This window comes from Ricinus communis, chromosome 8, assembly GCF_019578655.1.
Source record: "Ricinus communis isolate WT05 ecotype wild-type chromosome 8, ASM1957865v1, whole genome shotgun sequence".
Taxonomy (NCBI): Eukaryota; Viridiplantae; Streptophyta; class Magnoliopsida; order Malpighiales; family Euphorbiaceae; genus Ricinus; species Ricinus communis.
The window spans coordinates 20,727,564-20,746,281 of NC_063263.1; the positions used below are offsets into that span (position 1 = coordinate 20,727,564).

At 31.3% G+C, this 18,718-nt stretch overlaps 1 protein-coding gene across 3 annotated transcripts; it reads right to left on the minus strand.

Annotated features, from left to right (window-relative positions):
• Positions 1–270: 270 nt before the first annotated feature.
• LOC8260692 (prolyl 4-hydroxylase 1) lies at positions 271–15,505 on the minus strand. Of its 3 annotated transcripts, XM_015725696.3 has the most exons (12): positions 15,353–15,505; positions 15,014–15,061; positions 12,851–12,919; positions 12,332–12,384; positions 11,421–11,486; positions 7,708–7,782; positions 3,812–3,886; positions 2,388–2,458; positions 2,247–2,298; positions 2,020–2,109; positions 778–870; positions 271–691 (listed from the first exon to the last, which is right to left on the minus strand). In XM_015725696.3, exons 1-12 carry the CDS (start codon positions 15,414–15,416, stop codon positions 584–586), a joined length of 864 nt encoding a protein of 287 aa, XP_015581182.2. In that variant the 5' UTR covers positions 15,417–15,505; the 3' UTR covers positions 271–583. The 3 variants fall into 3 exon arrangements, with proteins under 3 accessions (XP_015581182.2, XP_015581183.2, XP_048234062.1); XM_015725697.3 differs by lacking the exon at positions 12,851–12,919; XM_048378105.1 differs by lacking the exons at positions 15,014–15,061; positions 15,353–15,505 and adding an exon at positions 14,045–14,979 and having other exon boundaries at positions 12,847–12,919.
• Between the last annotated feature and the right edge of the window lie 3,213 nt (positions 15,506–18,718).

Genomic DNA, 18,718 nt, shown 5'->3' on the forward strand with positions numbered 1-18,718 from the left:
CTACATTCACTCAGTTTGCCTAAAGTCTTTATTTTTTTTAACCTTTTCTTCAGCCAGTCTGCATTATTCATTTGCTCAGTTCCTCTTTAATCTCTAAACAACTTTGCAAACGTTGAATTTCAATGGTAAGGAATCTCAGAATCTGCCCCTAAACTCCCACTTTTTCCACCAAGAACCCTAAGGTGAAACATAAATATGTGAATAAAGAAAATAAACGAGAAACTAAATTTCTAAAATAATACTCAAGTACAGAAACACTCATAACAAGTATTTTCATGCCAATCCGGTTATGAATTATTAGGGCCAGCTGTAACCAAAAATAATAAGGACACATTAAAGAGAATATGTTCCAGGATAGTTCTTTCATGGGATTGATGATCAGTCTCAACCTTCTAATATCAGAATCATAAAACTAGACTTCTATTGGAGAAAGAATCATAAACCAACACTAGACCTCTATTTATTGTAACTTACTATTAATGCACTTATACACATTCTCTAATCATTTATATGCAGATGTGGTTTAGGTGATATCTGTAAGGGAAGCACCTTTTTTAATTCCTAAGATAAGAAATGTAAGAAGTCAAGAAGTAGCTCTTTGCCTCATCCATTTTGTAGCAGACCACTTCTCCCCTGCCAGAACCTCACATCCTCCATGTATGCTTTTTGGATCTGACTGTCCATCTAGCCCCTGAAAATACACAAGAAAACAATCTAGTTCTGACCAGCTTCAATAAAAGATGTGATTCCATTCAAGAAAATGTTTAGAAAACAAACCATGCTCCAGAAAAGCACAGCATCTCCTTTAATAGGCTTTACAGACAACCCTTTGACAATCTTCCCACCACAACTGCATTCACCTGAACCAGCCTGCAATCACTCAATAGATCAAACACCCATACAAAAAAACGAAGTTAAAATGCATGGCTCTTAGAAGAGATACAGATAAAAAAGATATATATACCCGTCAAGGAAAAGTTTTAACGAAGTGTTTAAAGTATGGAAAAAAAATTAATTGGTATTTAGAATAGCAGATACAATGCCACTATGGATGAAAATTCGTTGCAATAACAAGGAAAACAAGTAATAAAGAACAAGGAGGCACAGAATCTGACAACACGGGTATTTACGTGGTGGACACGGCTGGCTTTGCCATATGAAGAGGCGAATATTCATTTCCTAGCTCATAACTTTTCCTACATGATAAGACGCATGAGTTTTTAATCTTTGCACTATATTCCCATGCAATTAACCATTTTCCTTACAGTTGTCTGATCATCTTGCTCTATACAAACAAATGTAAGGTCCAAATTCTAAAAGAATCCAAATGGAGAATTTACACTCAACCTCCTGCATTCATTCAATAGAGATATATTGGGATATTCCTAAGGATCCTAGGTTAACTCTGTCGCAAGCTAGTAGTGGCTGAACTAACAGTAGTTTGACTTTTTGTGGAATTTGAAATTAGTAATAGCAAAGTTTCTTTTCATTCATTAGAGTAATGAATGTCAAAAAACGTTTTAGGAGAAATTACATAATTCCCATAATGCGTGACATAGCTTTCAATTGAAACCTGATCAAGTTTTTCTTCCACCTAATCATGCTGTTCACTGGGTGGGTTGTATCGAAGCGTAATTCTATACGCCACCTAGGGCCCAATCTAATCCCAATCCTTGATCGTTAAGTAATGTCTTGAATGTTTGAGATGGGGAGGAGAGAGACAAGGTCGAAAAAATTTCTGGATCAAAGAGTGGAGAATGCCATCAAAGGCATCCCAAATCCTTCTCCCACCAGCACCCACCCGGTAAGTTGCTTTGCTTTTTGATGCTGTGAAACCCAACGTCAAGACTATGCAAGAAAAGGAAAAGGAAAAAATTGATAGCATCAAGCAATGAAAGTATGTTTAATTCTCCATCAATATATAGCAAGCAAAGTTTAATTCTCGTCTACCAAACATAGGCATGATTAAAAATAAGACAATAAAACTAGAAGAAAATATTAAATCTTAAGAATAATTACCATGGGAAAGTATGTTTCTCCCCCCTCAACATTGTCACTTAAATACATCAGCATTGTTGCTACACGCTGACCACCGCGCTTCAAGTTAAACTATAACAGGAAGAGACAATGAGAGAGAGAGAGAGAGAGAGAGAGAGAGTAGTTTATCAAAATTAAGACAATTGATAGAACAGCTTTAGATATGAAAGGAGGATATCACTGTTCAAAGGAAAGTTTAAGCAACTTACAGTGTCAGAGAAGTAGTCATGATGGGGCCTGTAAAACTGACTCTTTTCATACCTGTGCTGCAGCAGATGTTAGCCTTGCTCTATATTACTTTTCCCCTTTTTGTGAACAATGCTTTACTGGTAAATAAGTTAAATCCCCACCTTAAAACTTGGACGAGCTCCCCATTTTCTATCGGCACTTGGGAATACACTGATATCCTTTTTTCAATTGCCTATTTGTGAATGGAAAAGAATTTGAAACAAAAAGGAAAGCAATTCAGTGCAGCCTCTCGTTAGTCGTCACTGACTAGAAACTAGATTGAACTCAATTAGGAGAAAAGCAATGATGAGAAGGAAACATGTCAAAAGCATGTGCATGCACACCTAGAGACTTTTTGCAGAAGCAAACTCACCTATGTTAATTCACTATGCATGCAGTAAACTAATTTGTGGTATTGCCATTCTACATTTAGAAGCTTCTTTTAGAGGGCATCAAGAGCATAACCTTTTTCATTCTTAACTAGCTGAGGCTATCATATCAAATACTTCTGCTTCAATCTTCTTGTAAGAACAAATGTTCATATGCATGACTGAATTGCGAAAATGGTCAAATTTTCATTTAGAGATTGACATCCTTGACTGGGCCCAGTCTATTATGAATATCACCACAAGTAAAACCAGACAGAATATGCTTATTAAGCACATAGATACAGGTTCCAAACAGAGGAGCTTTAATTGACCCAGTTTACCTATTGGACAGAGAGGGCACACCTTCGGGACTCTGCATCTAAAAGCCAATGTCCAGGTAAGTTTACTATGATAATTTAGAGGTTTCGGAGATTGACATCCTTGGCAAGTGGTAAATGTATAAACTAATAGCCAATAGAGGTCTAGGCAGTCACAGGCATGCCATCTAGAACAACCTAAATAATGTCCGTGCACTCATAACTTGGACAATAGACATACAAGGAGATAGTTCTTATCCAACCATTGACCATATTATAATTGCAACATTTCTCTCCCTCCAAGAATTTCTCCATATTTGAGGCACTAAATAGGGAAAATACATGGCTAGAATATGCAACAGAATGTCTCCACAATTTTGAAAGACTTCAGATTCCATTTAACTAACTAATCTAGGCAACTTGCTAGTCAGAACTAAAAGGGAACAAGGAGGTGGTTGTGAAAAAACTAGTTGAAAGCTATATACAAGTACATAAATAGAAAGCAAAACAAATGGAAACAAGATAGATTAATCTAGGTAATGTTTGTTTGGAGGGACTTCAACAAAGGGTTCTAAAGAATCCATGAATTTGGGTGAAATCCATATTTGGTCATTTAAAAAAAAATCCATGGTTATTCATAACCCAATATCAAAATCCCTCAAAATGAGTGATCTAATTCTATTACCATGTTTTATATACATCATATTTGAAGCCATTGATTAGCAGCTACTACCAAAAATAATAAGAACAGCTTTTTATGGCCAATAAAGAACATTTTGAAACTTCAACAATGGCTCAGATAAGAATGAACATCCGTATTCTAGTCATTAAAGATTAAAGAAACAAGAACAGCAGACTAACCTGTACCATCGGAGACTTCCTCTCTTCAGAACTCAGAAACATTCCAGAGCTCGTCCTTACATTACTTTTCATTCCCTAAAATAGAATTGGAGTAGATTTAATTATAACTAAAAGATGAATGTCTGAAAGTAAAGAAGAAAATCCAGGATAAAATGTTTTTATAGGAAAAAAGCATTTTAGGTTGACTAATGTGTCATCATTCCTGTCGAATTTCAAAAATAATCTTAATCGTATTTGCAAGTTGAACCAAATTCTGATGGCTATAAAAGGCCTTGTTTGTTAGCCGATACCTTGGCACCATCTTTCCAAAATCATTCAGGTTTCTAAGGATCAGCAGCTAATTTATGAGTTCTGCATTTCCTATTCTCGCCTTTTTCCTTCTGTTCTTTCATCTCTTATGTTCTCTTTTTGAGGCAACTTCATGTATTCCCATATACTTGGTTAGTCCCCATCTTCAAATGTATTTTAACTCAATTTATTTTATTAAAGAATTTTTTTTAAAAAATATCACAACAAAAGGTGAAGAGAAGGAAGATCAGGCAGGCAATCAAAGTATTTCTAAAATCATTTTTTATTGGGATGTTCTTGTAGATGAAGCAGCTATAATAATAACTATCCTCTGTTTACAACCACAAACTGGTCCATCCATGTTAATTGTCAAGGCAACTAGTAAACCAAGCAGCAAACTAGATATAGAAAACTAGAACAATTAATTAACAAGTAACAAGTTTTAAGGTCCATCAGGCTTCAGAGTTAAAACATGAGGCACAATCTATAGCATTTTATATGTTACTTTCACCACCAATGAAAATAGGTGCAGCATGAAACCAATTTTCAGAAAAAGAAAAGGTGTGCTCAAAAACAAACAGAAGGCAGGTATATACAATTCAGATCCACCAATCATTTTAATTTACCATAAATAAATTCAGCTAGTATGCATCTGCCCTTTCATGTTTCCAAAATACTAATTTGCTCAAATACTTTTCTCCTCCTGCTTAGAGAACCTAGATGTCAGTTATAAAATCATCCATTGCATCCCTGATCAGCCGGAGCACCACTAAGGCTGGAAATGTGCTGAGCCGAGTCACTTGTGAGCAGCTCAGAGCTTTGCTTCTAAAATGCTCACTTCAAGCTAGTTTGTTAAGCTAAACTAGCCAACCTCTCATTGATACTCAGCTTGTTTAGGCTCACTAGCTAGTTCTCATGGACACTTAGCTAGTTTAGGCTCATTAGCTAGCTCCCATTGATACTCGGCTAGTTTAGGCTAACTAGCTTGATCGTAAAGAGGCTTTGCTCGCAAGCTAGCTTGTTCAAGGAAAATAAACTTGTTATATAGGACCATGTGCTATCTCATTTATAATAAAAAAATAAAACACAGTGCCTATTGGAAAGTAAAAGAATGAGAAAGCCATTGTTCTCTCATTAATGAAAGTGCACTTTTTCCGACACCTTCATATAAGATGGACTTTCAGGCTTGTTAATAAGGAGTACCATGATCGTTCATGAATTATATTTTTAAATTACAAAACTGTGTGACTATGTAATTAGTAAAAACAAGTAAGTCTTTTGCTATGTTCAAACTTGAAAGAGGCAAGCTCGAGCTTGGCTATGTATACGAGATAAGATAGAGCAGATTTTGTTATAGTGAACGAGCCAAATATGAGAAGAGCCTGAACCAAACTTGAGTCTAATAAAGTTGGAATAAGGTTCATTTTAGCCCTCAAACTTTGCAGTCAGGCTCAATTTAGTTTACTTTCACCGTATGATCAATTTAGCCTCTGAACTTCTCAAATAGGTTCAATTTAGCATTTGTTCCTGAAAAAGTGAGTTGTACGCGCTATAAAGTCCAATTTGGCCATCTTTTTATGTGACATGGGAATAATTTGGCCACCCAACTTTTCGCATGAGTTCAACTTGACCATGTTTAAAAGTATTTTAATTACAATTGGTTTAGTTATCCAATTAAATTTATGTATTTTAGATTTCTAATTAGTTAGTTAAGCAAATAAAGAAATTGGTGTCAGTGGTAATTACCGCTAAAGGCAGCGATGGCTTTGGTTCTTATATCGTGTTCAATCTCTTATGAGTATTGGCGGTAATTATGCATATTTTATTTTTTAATTGATATGTATAGTGTGGAGGGTGATAAGAAGGCAATGGTGGTGGGATTGAATTGTGAATTTGCATCAATTATCCATTTTTTCGAAGGGTGTTAGTGGCTATTTATTTTAACAGTGTTGGGGTAATGGAGAGCTATTGATAGCGGCGGTGAGGTGGTTTTGATCGATTTAATTTAAGAGATTAATACTTCTTATTATAAGCCCCCCAACTAGTCGTTGAGGCTCTTTGACCCCCTAACTTGTCATTTGGGCCCAATTTGGCCCTTTTTCATGCTCTTATCATAGCATGTGCAACTCACTCTCTTGAAAAGGGTCAAATTAGAACTATCCAAAAAGTTTAAGGGCTAAAATGGATGCAAAGGTAAATTTAGCTCGACAACAAAGTTCCAAAGTCAAATTAAACCTTATTCCAATAAAATTTAAAATAGTTAAGTTCGATCACCAATTCCAAAGCCAAGTTTGAGCAATTTAAAACTTGGCTCCGCTCATTTGTAGTCCTAATCCCAATGGATTCTTTGCTTTGCACTAAGAGAGGCAATATTGTAGAATTGTTAATTTGGAAATTCACATGTGACTTATAAGTACTTTGTATATGTCTTGGTTGCAATAGACGAAATATAACATTTTTCTCTGTATAGCAAAGTGCTTCACATGTTTAAATTTTTAAGAAAGTGTATCACGATAAAGAACACGATAGATTCATATTAGTTCTTTCAAAACAGTTTTTTTTTCTTAATATGCAAACATGTTTGGTCAAAATCCATTTTCTCTCTTGTCCAAATTATTTGTATTTTTATTTATAATTGATCATGTGGGGGCAGAACACTACTATTAAAAGAAGCCCCTCTTTGTCAACAGCTGTAGCAACATTTAAATTCTTCCGCCTATATTTCATAATTTTATTCACAAATTTCTAATTTGAGATATAATCAGCATGGTAACTGCGAAAAGAAAAAGATAACAAAGTTGGGCTTCTGCCTAAAGGTATCATATTTTGCTATTGAGAATTAACTAACTCTTCAGTTATTTTCTTTTTGTTTTAAAACCATAAATTGTTATATCTAAAAATTACTTGTCAGATCTACAAGTTCAATATGTGATTAGAACATTATGGTATAATATAATAAATGTAGTAGATAGTATATAATTTTATATGTTATGTTCATACTTAATTGACTAACCAACTCTTTAGTTATTATTTTTCTTTAAAATCATAAATTGTTATATCTAGAAACTATTTGTCAGACTACAAGTTTATGATGTGATTAGAACATTATGAATGAATATAATAATAATGTTCAAACTATATGTGTTTGATAAAATATTTAAATCATGGGTAATGTGGCAACCACCAACTTCTTCATGTAAGTCATCTCTTTTCAAACAAATTACAGAAAATGCTGTTGAATACAGGCTGATATAGCCCAATACCATTTTAAAAAACCTGCTTCTCATATTACATTGATAACATTCTACATTGTTTGATACCACTGAAAGATATGCCAGAACAGAGATTATCAACTACAAAACTGTAGCAAATCATAGTTGCAGTCTCATTAAGATAGTAAGCATAAAGATATGCCATGCCTCAAGCATTTTAAAAGTATGAAGAGTATTATAACTTAATAAACCTGGGCCTTCAGAATTAAAAATAGTAAAATAACGATGGACAGATATCCTTAGCATGCATATAGGCAGAAAACAGAGATGTACTGATGGCAGTACAAGCAAAGAACAAGAAATGGATGAGCCACCAAATGGTGGAATAAGACATACCTTCCCTGTTTTTGCATCAACCACTGTGGAAGTTTGAAGGCGAGGGAGGGCTGTGGCTCTTAGATAGTCACATTCCTGCAAAGGCCATAATATTATGAATTACTATTCTGTCTTCCAGCTGCATCTATGACAAAGCATCTTCAACAGCTTTAGATGAAAGCCTCCGTAGATCCATGATCCATAAAAAATTAACTGATAACTTAGCCACCAGCATCTTGCCCTTTATCAGGGATTTTTTTCCAAAACATATCTAAACCCTCATCATTCAAGCTTGAAAATGATAGCTTGACATTAGATTTGACGGGGCAAAGACATCAAAAGATTCACATGCACCTTAGCTTGTGAAGGAATAGCCAATAAAATGTTTCAGGGAATGACTATAAGAACTTTTATATCATGAAAATTATTAAAGAAAAATTTTACACAGCAGAGTAAATTTTGGCTATATTTTTGAAGCATAATATTCAAATGCAGTAGAGAAAGAGCAAAAAGGCAATGATAGAGAAGAAAGTTCCTTAAAGAACTAGAGGCAACCGACTAAAGCAGCTAATAAGTTGAAAATTTGGTCGGCATAATATACGGCCCAGATAATGACGTACAACAAAGCTTCACAGCCTCTCATGATAAGAAACGTAAGGTTAATATAAATATCTTTAAAATAGACATGAATATTCAGATAATAAAGATCAACTACCAAGCCAAGGAAGGCAGTTGTAACATCTATAACACGGAAGACAACTCAAGGGTCAAAGACCATAAGATTCAGGCCAACCTACGTTCGGGTAAGGAACGGCCACTTCCTCTCATATTTACAACCCATCATCCAAGCAATAGCTTGATTCTCAGAAGACGCAAACAGACAAATCATAAATGAGAAACAAATTCAGGGTCACAAATGAAATTGTGATGTCAACTGATGAAGTTCAAGGAAGCACCAAGGGCTACACAGCTATGACAATCAAGAGACCCTATCCTAATTGACAATAAAGATACCCTACCCTAATTTCTAAATAAGATTACCTGGCCTCATTGAAATCACATATTAAAAAGATGGAACAAAGATAAGAAATTCAGTAATCTGGCAAAGAATGTAGAGTTTGCAATGATCCATCAAGAGAAGAGACCAGAACAAAAACTACATCATCCTTCAAATATATAGTATCACTGATGTAATGATGCAGATAAGGAAAATATCCAAGAAAAAAAAAATTCAAGCCAAGCAAGAGATTTAGAGTTTTAGTCTAATATTTATAATTTCAATTCTCAAACGGTACTTCTGAAGTTTCTAGCTTTGCCGGGGTTATTTCTGTAATTTCCAGCTTTGCTGGAATAGTATTTCTTTAATTACCAGCTTTGCTGGAACAATATTTCTTTAATTGCCAGCTTTTCTGGAACAGTAGTTAAAATTAATTTTAGGAGTCTTTTTATTTTTATTCAAGTGTGATTTAGGAGTTTTAGTTAGTCTAGTATTTCCTAGTTAGTTTTAGTTTGCAATTTTCCTATATTGGGATTCCTAATCCAAGTAGTGTTAGGATTAATTTACTCTATAAATATTTAGGCTTGTAACAATTATTGCGGAGAGTTGTTTCCAGATTCAATGACAAAAATTTCCAGCAAATTATTGCTCCAGAATTGTGTGTTTGAATTCTATTTCGATGTGTCCTAAACCTTCTAAGTGTTGACTCTTAGAAGTTTTCTTGTCTTTTCTTTTTCTATTCTTCTATTTCAAATCTGAATTTCTGTCAAACAGACCTGAAACCTTAAACTTTTATCCTCCACGAAAATCTTACGTTCAACAACACCTATATCAAAGTATTAGAGCTTCAAGATTTTCGAAGTTTATTGATTAATTTCTGCAACAATGGTGACAAACGCTGAGCTGAATTCAATTGATGCTTTGCAAACAGGACATGAAGCAGCAATTACCAAATTGCGAGAAGAATTGACTAATCAAATAGACACAACAGCTAACAGATTAGAAGCCACCGGATGAAAATGTTTCAAGACCATAAAATGCTGGCCAAGTCATCCATCAACAGCCAGCTGCAAGAGCTGATCAGGTGTTACAAATTGCAAGTAGGAACGGTGGAGAACTGTAACCAAGAACAAGATATGGCAGGAGATAACCAAGAAAGTCAAGGTAGATGTCCCGAATTTTGAGGGTAATGTAAATCCAGCAATATTTTCTGACTGGTTAAATACTATCAGATCCTACTTCGATTGATATATTAAAGACAATGGAAGAGTAAGGTTTAAAATCAAACTTACGGGGTTGGCGAAAATATGGTGGTGTTGAATATGAGCTGCAAAGACAAGGACAACCACCCATAACAAGTTGGGGTGATACGAAGGCAAAATCACAGAAATACCCCCAGCAAAGCTAAAAATTATAGAAATACCCTTTAGGCATTAAAATTATAGGTAATAGACTAAAACTATAAATCTCTTGATTCTTTGAATTTTATTTTTCTTGATATCTTCCTTATGCACATCATTCACTCTAAACTGTCAAAAGGAAGATACTATTGATCACTCATCTCTCTTATAAATAATAACATATATAAGATTGATGCCAAGGTATTTTAAAGCATCCAACTCACAGTGTGACTTATTTGTAGATAAGCCAACTAACTCCAGTAAAGATAAAGCTTTTTGTATCCTAATGTTTGACTAGGAACTAAAAGGCTACATCCCCTTCCCGGACAATATTCTTTCCTAGGCCAATTTTACACAATGCTATCTTCTGAACATTCACAGTTCTATTTTATTTCCAAGCTTTACTTTATAATTATATCCTATAGTTCGTGTCATTAACACATTGATGTAGGATAGATTTAGGAAATCTATTCTAAGTTGATTTCACGGGAAAAATAAATGTTAAGATTGAATTTCAAGTCTGATTTAACAGAAATTCAGATATGAAACAGAGGAATAGAAAAGAAAAAAAGAAAACTTCTAAGAGTCACCACTTAGAAGGTTTAAGAGTCACACCTAAACAGAATTGAATCACACAATTCTAGAGCAATAAATTGCAGAAAATCTTTATTATTAAATCTGGAAAACTTAATAATAATTCTTACAAGCCTAGATATTTATAGACTAAATTAATCCTAACGCTACTTGGATTAAGAATCCTAATCTAGGAAAATTACGAACTAATACTAAGTAGGAAACACTAAAGCAACTAAAACTCCTAAATCACACTCAAAATGAAATAAAGACTCCTAAAATAAATTTGAGCTACTGTTCTAGCAAAGCTGGAAATTACAGAAATACCCTTTGGGTATTGAAATTGTAAATATTAAACCAAAATTCTGAATCTTTCGATTCTTTGAATTTAGTTTTCTTGATGTTTTCCTTGTCCGCATCACAAATACAAGCATCTCCTGATCCATAATTCTCCAAATGCTGTGGATATCCACAATAGATATTAATGAGATGATTTTTATATTAAAATTGGACCTATGGACTAGAAAATTAAGATGTCTTTTATATTAACTCTTGTGCTTTGCATTTCTCAACATAAGATGAAGATTTTCCATATCATCCAAGGGTAATTATTGCCAAAATACTATTCACTTATTGAAAACTAAGGTACTACATGGTTCCTATAAACTTAAACCCATGTAAATTAAATCTGACACAATATCCAGTAGCATCATGGCAATCAAGCAGATCTCAATTAAATCTTAGGACATGCAAATTAGCTATACCTCCATGCTCAAAAAGTTGTGTAATACAATTATTCGCGGTGACCAGCTAAGTATTTCAGGTTTGACCTGCATCAACAGAAGAAAGGAAATGATTAAGACTCATCATTCAGAGTATGCAATCATAACGAAATTTAACTATTAAAAGTTCCACCTTTGAAATTACAACTCGCATAAATGGCTGAGAATACACATCAAAATAAACTTTCAATGTGACTTTAACAACAATAATTTCCCTTTTTTTTTAAGGCAAAAGTGCTCCTATGCATGTCTATCAAAGACAGAGAGAAAAAGCCGGAAGACTATAATGCATTAAGAGTAGTGCTAGTATAGCAAGGAAAAATTCGTGATCCAGCTTGTTTCTTTTTTACAAAGAAAAGAAAAATATATGTCCTTTCCTTTAATTATTCCTAGAGCCTCAAAGAACATCGTTTACTTGCCAGCCATCAAGCAACAATAATGTTTAAGCTCACTCTATGATTGCATTGCATAAACATTACCCATCTTAATGAATACCCATGCAGTATCATTTACAAACAATCACAGGTGAAGCATAAAAAATGGGGTTAATCATATACAGAAACCAAAAGCCTCTGCTACAAATGTCGTATTGTACAAAGATGAATGTATGAAAGAAATTTCATATATGTAATAAAAGTAAGAAATATAAGAATTAATACCATGATGATTTTCCAATATTATAGAATGGTTTTAGATTTTATACAATGTCATAGAGGAGGTAGTATCTAACATGTTCCCAACCCATGCTAACTAAATTAATCCTAGTTCTTATCTTCTTTTCCCAATATTCTATTGTCACTAATTGTCTCTTTAACTGCATCTATGTTGTATCTACATTATGTGGAATTTACATTTCACCATTGGGGTAAGCAAGGACACAACAGCAAACATACATGTCCAACACGTAAAATTTCTGCTTCTTTATCGTTTTCCCATTGAGGAATACCTGAAAATAACATTAAAAGAAAAATGAAAAGAAAAAGAATTAAAAGAAAACCAAACATATAGAACAACTTCAATTAATCTATCAAGATACAGTATCAAACACTTTTTTAGAGAAATACCCATGGTTTTACAACTGTGGAAACAATTCATCTATACATGCTTAAACCAAGCAGGAACTAATTGTTCATAAATATTAATAACAGTATTTCAAAGTGCTTATACACAAGTATTACAAAATTAGACTCTCACTGGGGGCAGAATTGAGAGCAGAAAAGAGTAGGGAACTCAAAATCCAGTCATGAAATATAACTCTCCATGTATCTAATTAAAGTATGACAAAAATTAAAAAATTCAGCAATCAGTCCATGCTCTATTCTAAAAAGCACCTTACTCGCACATTTGGTTAACATTAGACAATCCTTAAAAACTACCATTGTGGTGCAGTGTTCGAAGGGAACCGTACCAACCTCTGGGCAACAATAAAAAGCCATCATTTCGAATTTTGCGCACTCTTTTAAATGATGGGAACTCGCTGCCTATAAAGGATATGGTTCAAAAAAAATTACACCACAATGTTAGTTTGGGTTCTTAAGCAATTTATCTCACAAAAAAAAAAAGGAAAAAGAAATGTAACTTTGCAATCAGATAAAATATTCAAGACTTTTTATATGGCCACCTATTTCCCAAGAAATTAGAAATGTATAGAAAGCATGACAATAAACTGCTGCCGACAGCAGTAAGACATATTATATCAACCATTGAATTCCACTACTCAAAAAAATCAGGAACCAAACTATTAGCCCATAGCTTAAATCAACCAGTATAAACTCCTTCCAGAACCAGGTTGCTTACTGCAGATGCATGAACTTTACTTCTATTGCATATTGTAAATAGATAAGAATTTGCACGTATATGGATTAATTATTTGAAGAAACAATCCATTTGCACATCTTGGGTAGTTGGAGAAATGGATCAAGCTGCCTATGAAATTAATTAGAATACTAATGATAGAATTTCATGACTAATTCAGATAAATTGGATAAAGGAAAAAAAAAAGGAGTAGTTTTGGCCTGGTGAGCTAGGAATAAGGCTCACCAAAGAGAGTGCATTTCTCTTTAACCTTTCATAGTGGCCTCAACTCTCTACCTTGTAATCTCTAGGACATATTGCCCCTTCTTAATCTCTAACCGGACCAGCACCTGGAACTGAGCTCATTACTGAATAGCTCTTCATACAATTCATTTGGATAAAGTTTTGGTTTGTTCAAGACTTTAAACATTTCTTTCCAAGCATTCATCTCCCTCTACGTGGATTATATTTCATTACCGCTTTTGCATCTTTATTATTCACATCAGTTTCTTCTTTGAAATTCCTTAATCTAAATGTCTCAGTTCCACATCTACAATCTTTCCCTAACATCTCTGATGTCTCTAACTTCTCCTCTCCAATAATATATTTCAGAAGTTTACTTAATGCACCCTGGCACAAAAGTACCCTTAACATTTTTTTGTTATCATATTTCCTTAACTCCTGTGCAATGCCTAACCCCCTATATCTGCCCACTCCAACTTTCACATCCTCTACATGCTCTTCCTTGGGAATTACTTATATGCATCATCATCTAAGCTACAATTACTTAAAGAACCCTAATTTATAATTACCTATTTTATTAGGGAGTTGTTTCACATCTCCTCATCTCCCATTCATAGTTGACAAGCAGTTGCATGCAAAAATGAATGACCGTTGTTAATAGACATAAAATTTCATTAAAGCCCGCAAAAAATCACTAATATGAAAAGGATGACTAAAAATTATGAAATTGAATCAGAAAAGATAGGCAGAGAGAAAAGGATGTAAAATAAAATAACAAACTTCAAAATTTTATGTTTAAAATTGAAAGAGAAAAGGGAGGCTGAACACATTATAATTACAGGCCCGCATAGTCTTTTAGGATTACGGCATTATGCATTTGGCATGCGTGACTCAAATTACTACGAAATCCAAGTACAGATAATTAGTTCTATTTCTATATCACCTAGGACACTGAAATCACAGATTTTTCAATGATAAACTCATTCTAAAGGGGGAACATATATAGATGAGAAAATAGTAGAGTAATGGGTAGCTTGCTAACTAGTTGCTCGTGGTATGTCATAGAGGAATATTCATGGGCGAGCAGTCTATACCTTGCACTCAATATTGACATAACCATTCAAATACTCAAATTTTTAATATGCTTCCACCATATGCTATAGGAAAATAAGCATAACAAGATTCTTCCAACATTTTTTATATAATCACTTCAGATTTCAAAGTACTTAATGAAGTGCTACTAACTACCCTCACAAAAGCAAATCTTGTCAAATAAAAAAGAGAAAGTGAAAGCTCCAACCAACTTGAGCTAAGACCTAGAACACAACAACATTCATCAAAATTCCAGGGATAACAAAATAAGCATTTCTGTAGCTTAGGGTAATATGTCAGGCACCAGGAAAACATATGTTTTCTAAGAGTGAAACAGTTCTAGAAAATACAAAGAAGCCACACACGTTAACATAAACCATTAGCCACATTTTAAAAAATGTATAGACCTGTATAAAAGACAAAATTAAAAGAAACAAGGAAATTACCATACGAATTTTCCAACTTGTGTATAAATGCTAACTGAAACAAGGCACCTGCATTTCCGAAACCAACAAAAAATAATAAGAAGAAGCAGCTTTTCAACTCACAGATACATTATCAGCAGTAGAATTAGAGTCAACTCCATCGTCAACAAACCAACAAAAATTTAAGTTCGATAATGAAATTTATCATTTTCACAGTTAAATAATTTGCATAAACAAGATCTAGGTTAACAACTTTCTAACTTAACTTCGGATAGAAAATAGATATAAATTTAAATTAAGATAAAAATAAATAAATGAAAAGATCAGATCTTTTTATAGGTAGAGAAGAGAGAAGAGTACCTATGATCATTCCAATAGTGACAAAAGTCAGAAGAGCGAATACCATTTTCATGGCAGAAGCCATGCTCCCCCTTCTCTTCTCTTCTCTTTCCTTCTCTCAAAGGCAATGTAATGTAATTTTGCTAAAACAACGAGAGAAAGAGAGACAAAGAAATAAATGTTAATTAGGAGAAAAAAAATTAAGTTAATTGTTATATTCAGTAATTTATTTTTATATTTTACTGTTGTTTGTTATTATAATTATTCTAATTATAAGTATAATATAAATTAAATTTTATAGATAAAATTAATAAACTTTTAGTATCTATAATTATTATAATATTTTATAATTAATTGTAAATTAAATATTTAAAAAATAATAATTTTTATTATTTTAAAATATTATTAAAATAATAATATAAAATTAATTTATATTGTATACATTTATAATATAAGAACAAGGAATTAAGAATTATTTGATAGAAGTTTAATTTATTAATTAATTTAATATATAATATAATACCTTTTTAGGTTAATCTATTTTCTGAGATGTAATTTTAATTTACATAACTATATATTTATATATAAAAAATAAAATATTTTATTAAATTAATAATCTTTATATATTATTCTATATTTTATTTCTATTTTTATATAAATATTAATAATTTTAGTCTTTCTTTTCCTATAACATTTTTAATAGAAAAACAAATATTATAATTAAATTAAATAAACAAAAATTTATAATATATTTATTAAAGTCGTAATTACTAATTAAATTCTGAACTTTATACTTTTTATAATTTTATCTAATTATTTTAAAATTTTAAAATAGATACCTAAATTTTTAATTTATTTTTAAAAGCACTTGTTGGTAATAATTTTTAAAATTTTACGTTGAAAAAATGATATGACAAGTTAATTATACTTACTAACATAAAATTACTGAATTAATAAAAATTTATTATATTTAGATATAAATTATGTGAAACAATGTACATATATGAGATTTGTAATGGTCATATTATTAAGTTTATGATAAATTATTTGTGTTGATTCATATTTATCATTTTTTTAGTAAGTACAATCGATTTCCTACATCGTTTTTTTTACTGTAAAATTTAAAAATTATTGTCGAAAATATTTTTAAAACAAAATTAAAAGAGAGTATTTATTTTAAAATTTTAAAATAATTAAATAAAATTATTAAGAAATGTAAAATTTAGAATTTAATTTATAATTAGGCATTTATTAAATATAGAATAGATAGTAAAATTTGGTTCTCCATATGTGGAGAGCAAAATTAACTCTCTATTTTATATTTAAAAAATAAAAAATATATCTAAGTGTCATTTTATAATATGGTATAACTATTTAAAATAAAAAATCTAATAAATATAAAAAAATACATTGCAAATGTTCTTTGAATTGTATGTGAGGTTATTTTGGTAATTTAGCTTTAAATTGGATCTCATTCCGAATTAATGATACTTCATATATTTCATATTATATTTTAAATTAAAGTTAATAGAAATATAATATTTATTCTTTGGAAATTGTACACTTAATTAAAATTGGTAAGGCTTATTATAACATTTAGATTTATTACATTTTTTGGTAGCATAATGCATTTCTTCATTTCTAAAGATAATCACGAACGAACCGAGATTGGATTATGACATTTATAACTTGGGATTGAATTTTGACAATTTGATTGATTATTTCGGGCATTTTATAGTAATATTTGTGCTCTGGAAGATCAATATTGTTTTTTTTTTTTAATTTTCAACTTGATTAATAATTATTGCTAACTTGATTGATGCTTATTTGGAATATTTCTTATTTTACTCAGAATATAAAACCAAAAATGCTGTATGATCTGTAATATTTTTCAGTAAATCTATTTAAAAAAGAAAAATAATATGATCTTTTATTCAATCAAAAATACTTTTCCTTAAAAATGAATTTCATTTTCTGTTTGACAAGTTGGAGAAATTTTGGGTTTCTTTTGTCTTTTTGGCAAGTTGTTAACCTAATAAGCCATAAAGTTTAAAATCTATTGACTCCAGCTCGGGGTAAAATTGTCCCTCAAATTTGGATTTTATATCACAAAAATTGTTAAATTTTAATTTGTATCATTAATTTTTTTAGATTTTAATTGGATTAAATTGAATCTCTGTTAAAAAGATAAATAAAAATATGATGTGACATATCCAATGAACTATTTAAAAGAAAAAAAAAGATTACATATCATTATAACCACACCATAGATATATTAAAACCAACAACATTAAGATATTTGGCCTTCATTTTAAAATTAAAAAAAATATATAATAACTAAATTAATTAATTCAGATATCAAAATTAAAATCAATATACTTACTTTTTTTTACACTTTCTCTTTCTCATAATCCAAACAATCTAAATTCATACCATTTTCCTTTCTTTTCCTCACCATTAACACAATCTAAATCCAAATAAAATCCAAAAATAAAAAACATAAGAATAATCAAAATGGAAAAAACCAAAACAAACTTCAACCTTTTTCTCAAAGCAGCCATGGCAAGTTACTCCACCTATCCAGAATTTTCCTTTAATAATAATTAATAAATAAATTTTTATTTAAATTAATTTTAACTTTATTTTTATTTGATTTAATTGGAATGATTTAAATGAAAATTTTAATGCTAGACAAGTAAAGGAGTTATTTTCTATATCCTATTAGTTTGATTTTTAAGGAATTAATTAAGTAAATTCTATGAGAAATAAATTATATTTTTGGTTAATCAAATTTTTTCCCCCAAATGAATATATATAAATTAAATTATATATTTGAGAATTATGGAGAATTTATAAAGGATATTTATAAAATAATTATTGGGAAAAAAGGGCATTTTAATTAGCTAAAGGTATTAAATTTAAATTAAAAAATATTTAGCAAATTGATTAATTAAATTAATTGTGTGTCAGGACTAAATTGAAAATTTATTTTGGGATAAGGATTAAAAGTATAATTTTATTAATATGGAGTTTTAATGAAAATTTGTATGTTTGGTATTTTTGTAAATAAAAATGTCGGTAAGGCTTTTTGGTAATTTTACATTTAAAAGCAAGGGTGTATATGTAATTATATATTTCAATAATTCTAATTTGGCCCAAATTAATTAGTTAGGAGCTTAATTGAAAGGCTAAAGAAAAGTTTAAAGGTTAATTGGGATTTTTGCAGGACGAAATTGTTGTAATTAAAAAAAGTTGAGGGACCAAAAGGTAAGAAAAAAAATTTCAGGAACCAAAAGTTGATATGGAGATGAAGAAAAGAAGAAAAGAATTGGGGAGAGAGAGAAGAAGCGGGGAAGAAGAAGAAGGAAGCGGGCTGCGTCGTCGGTG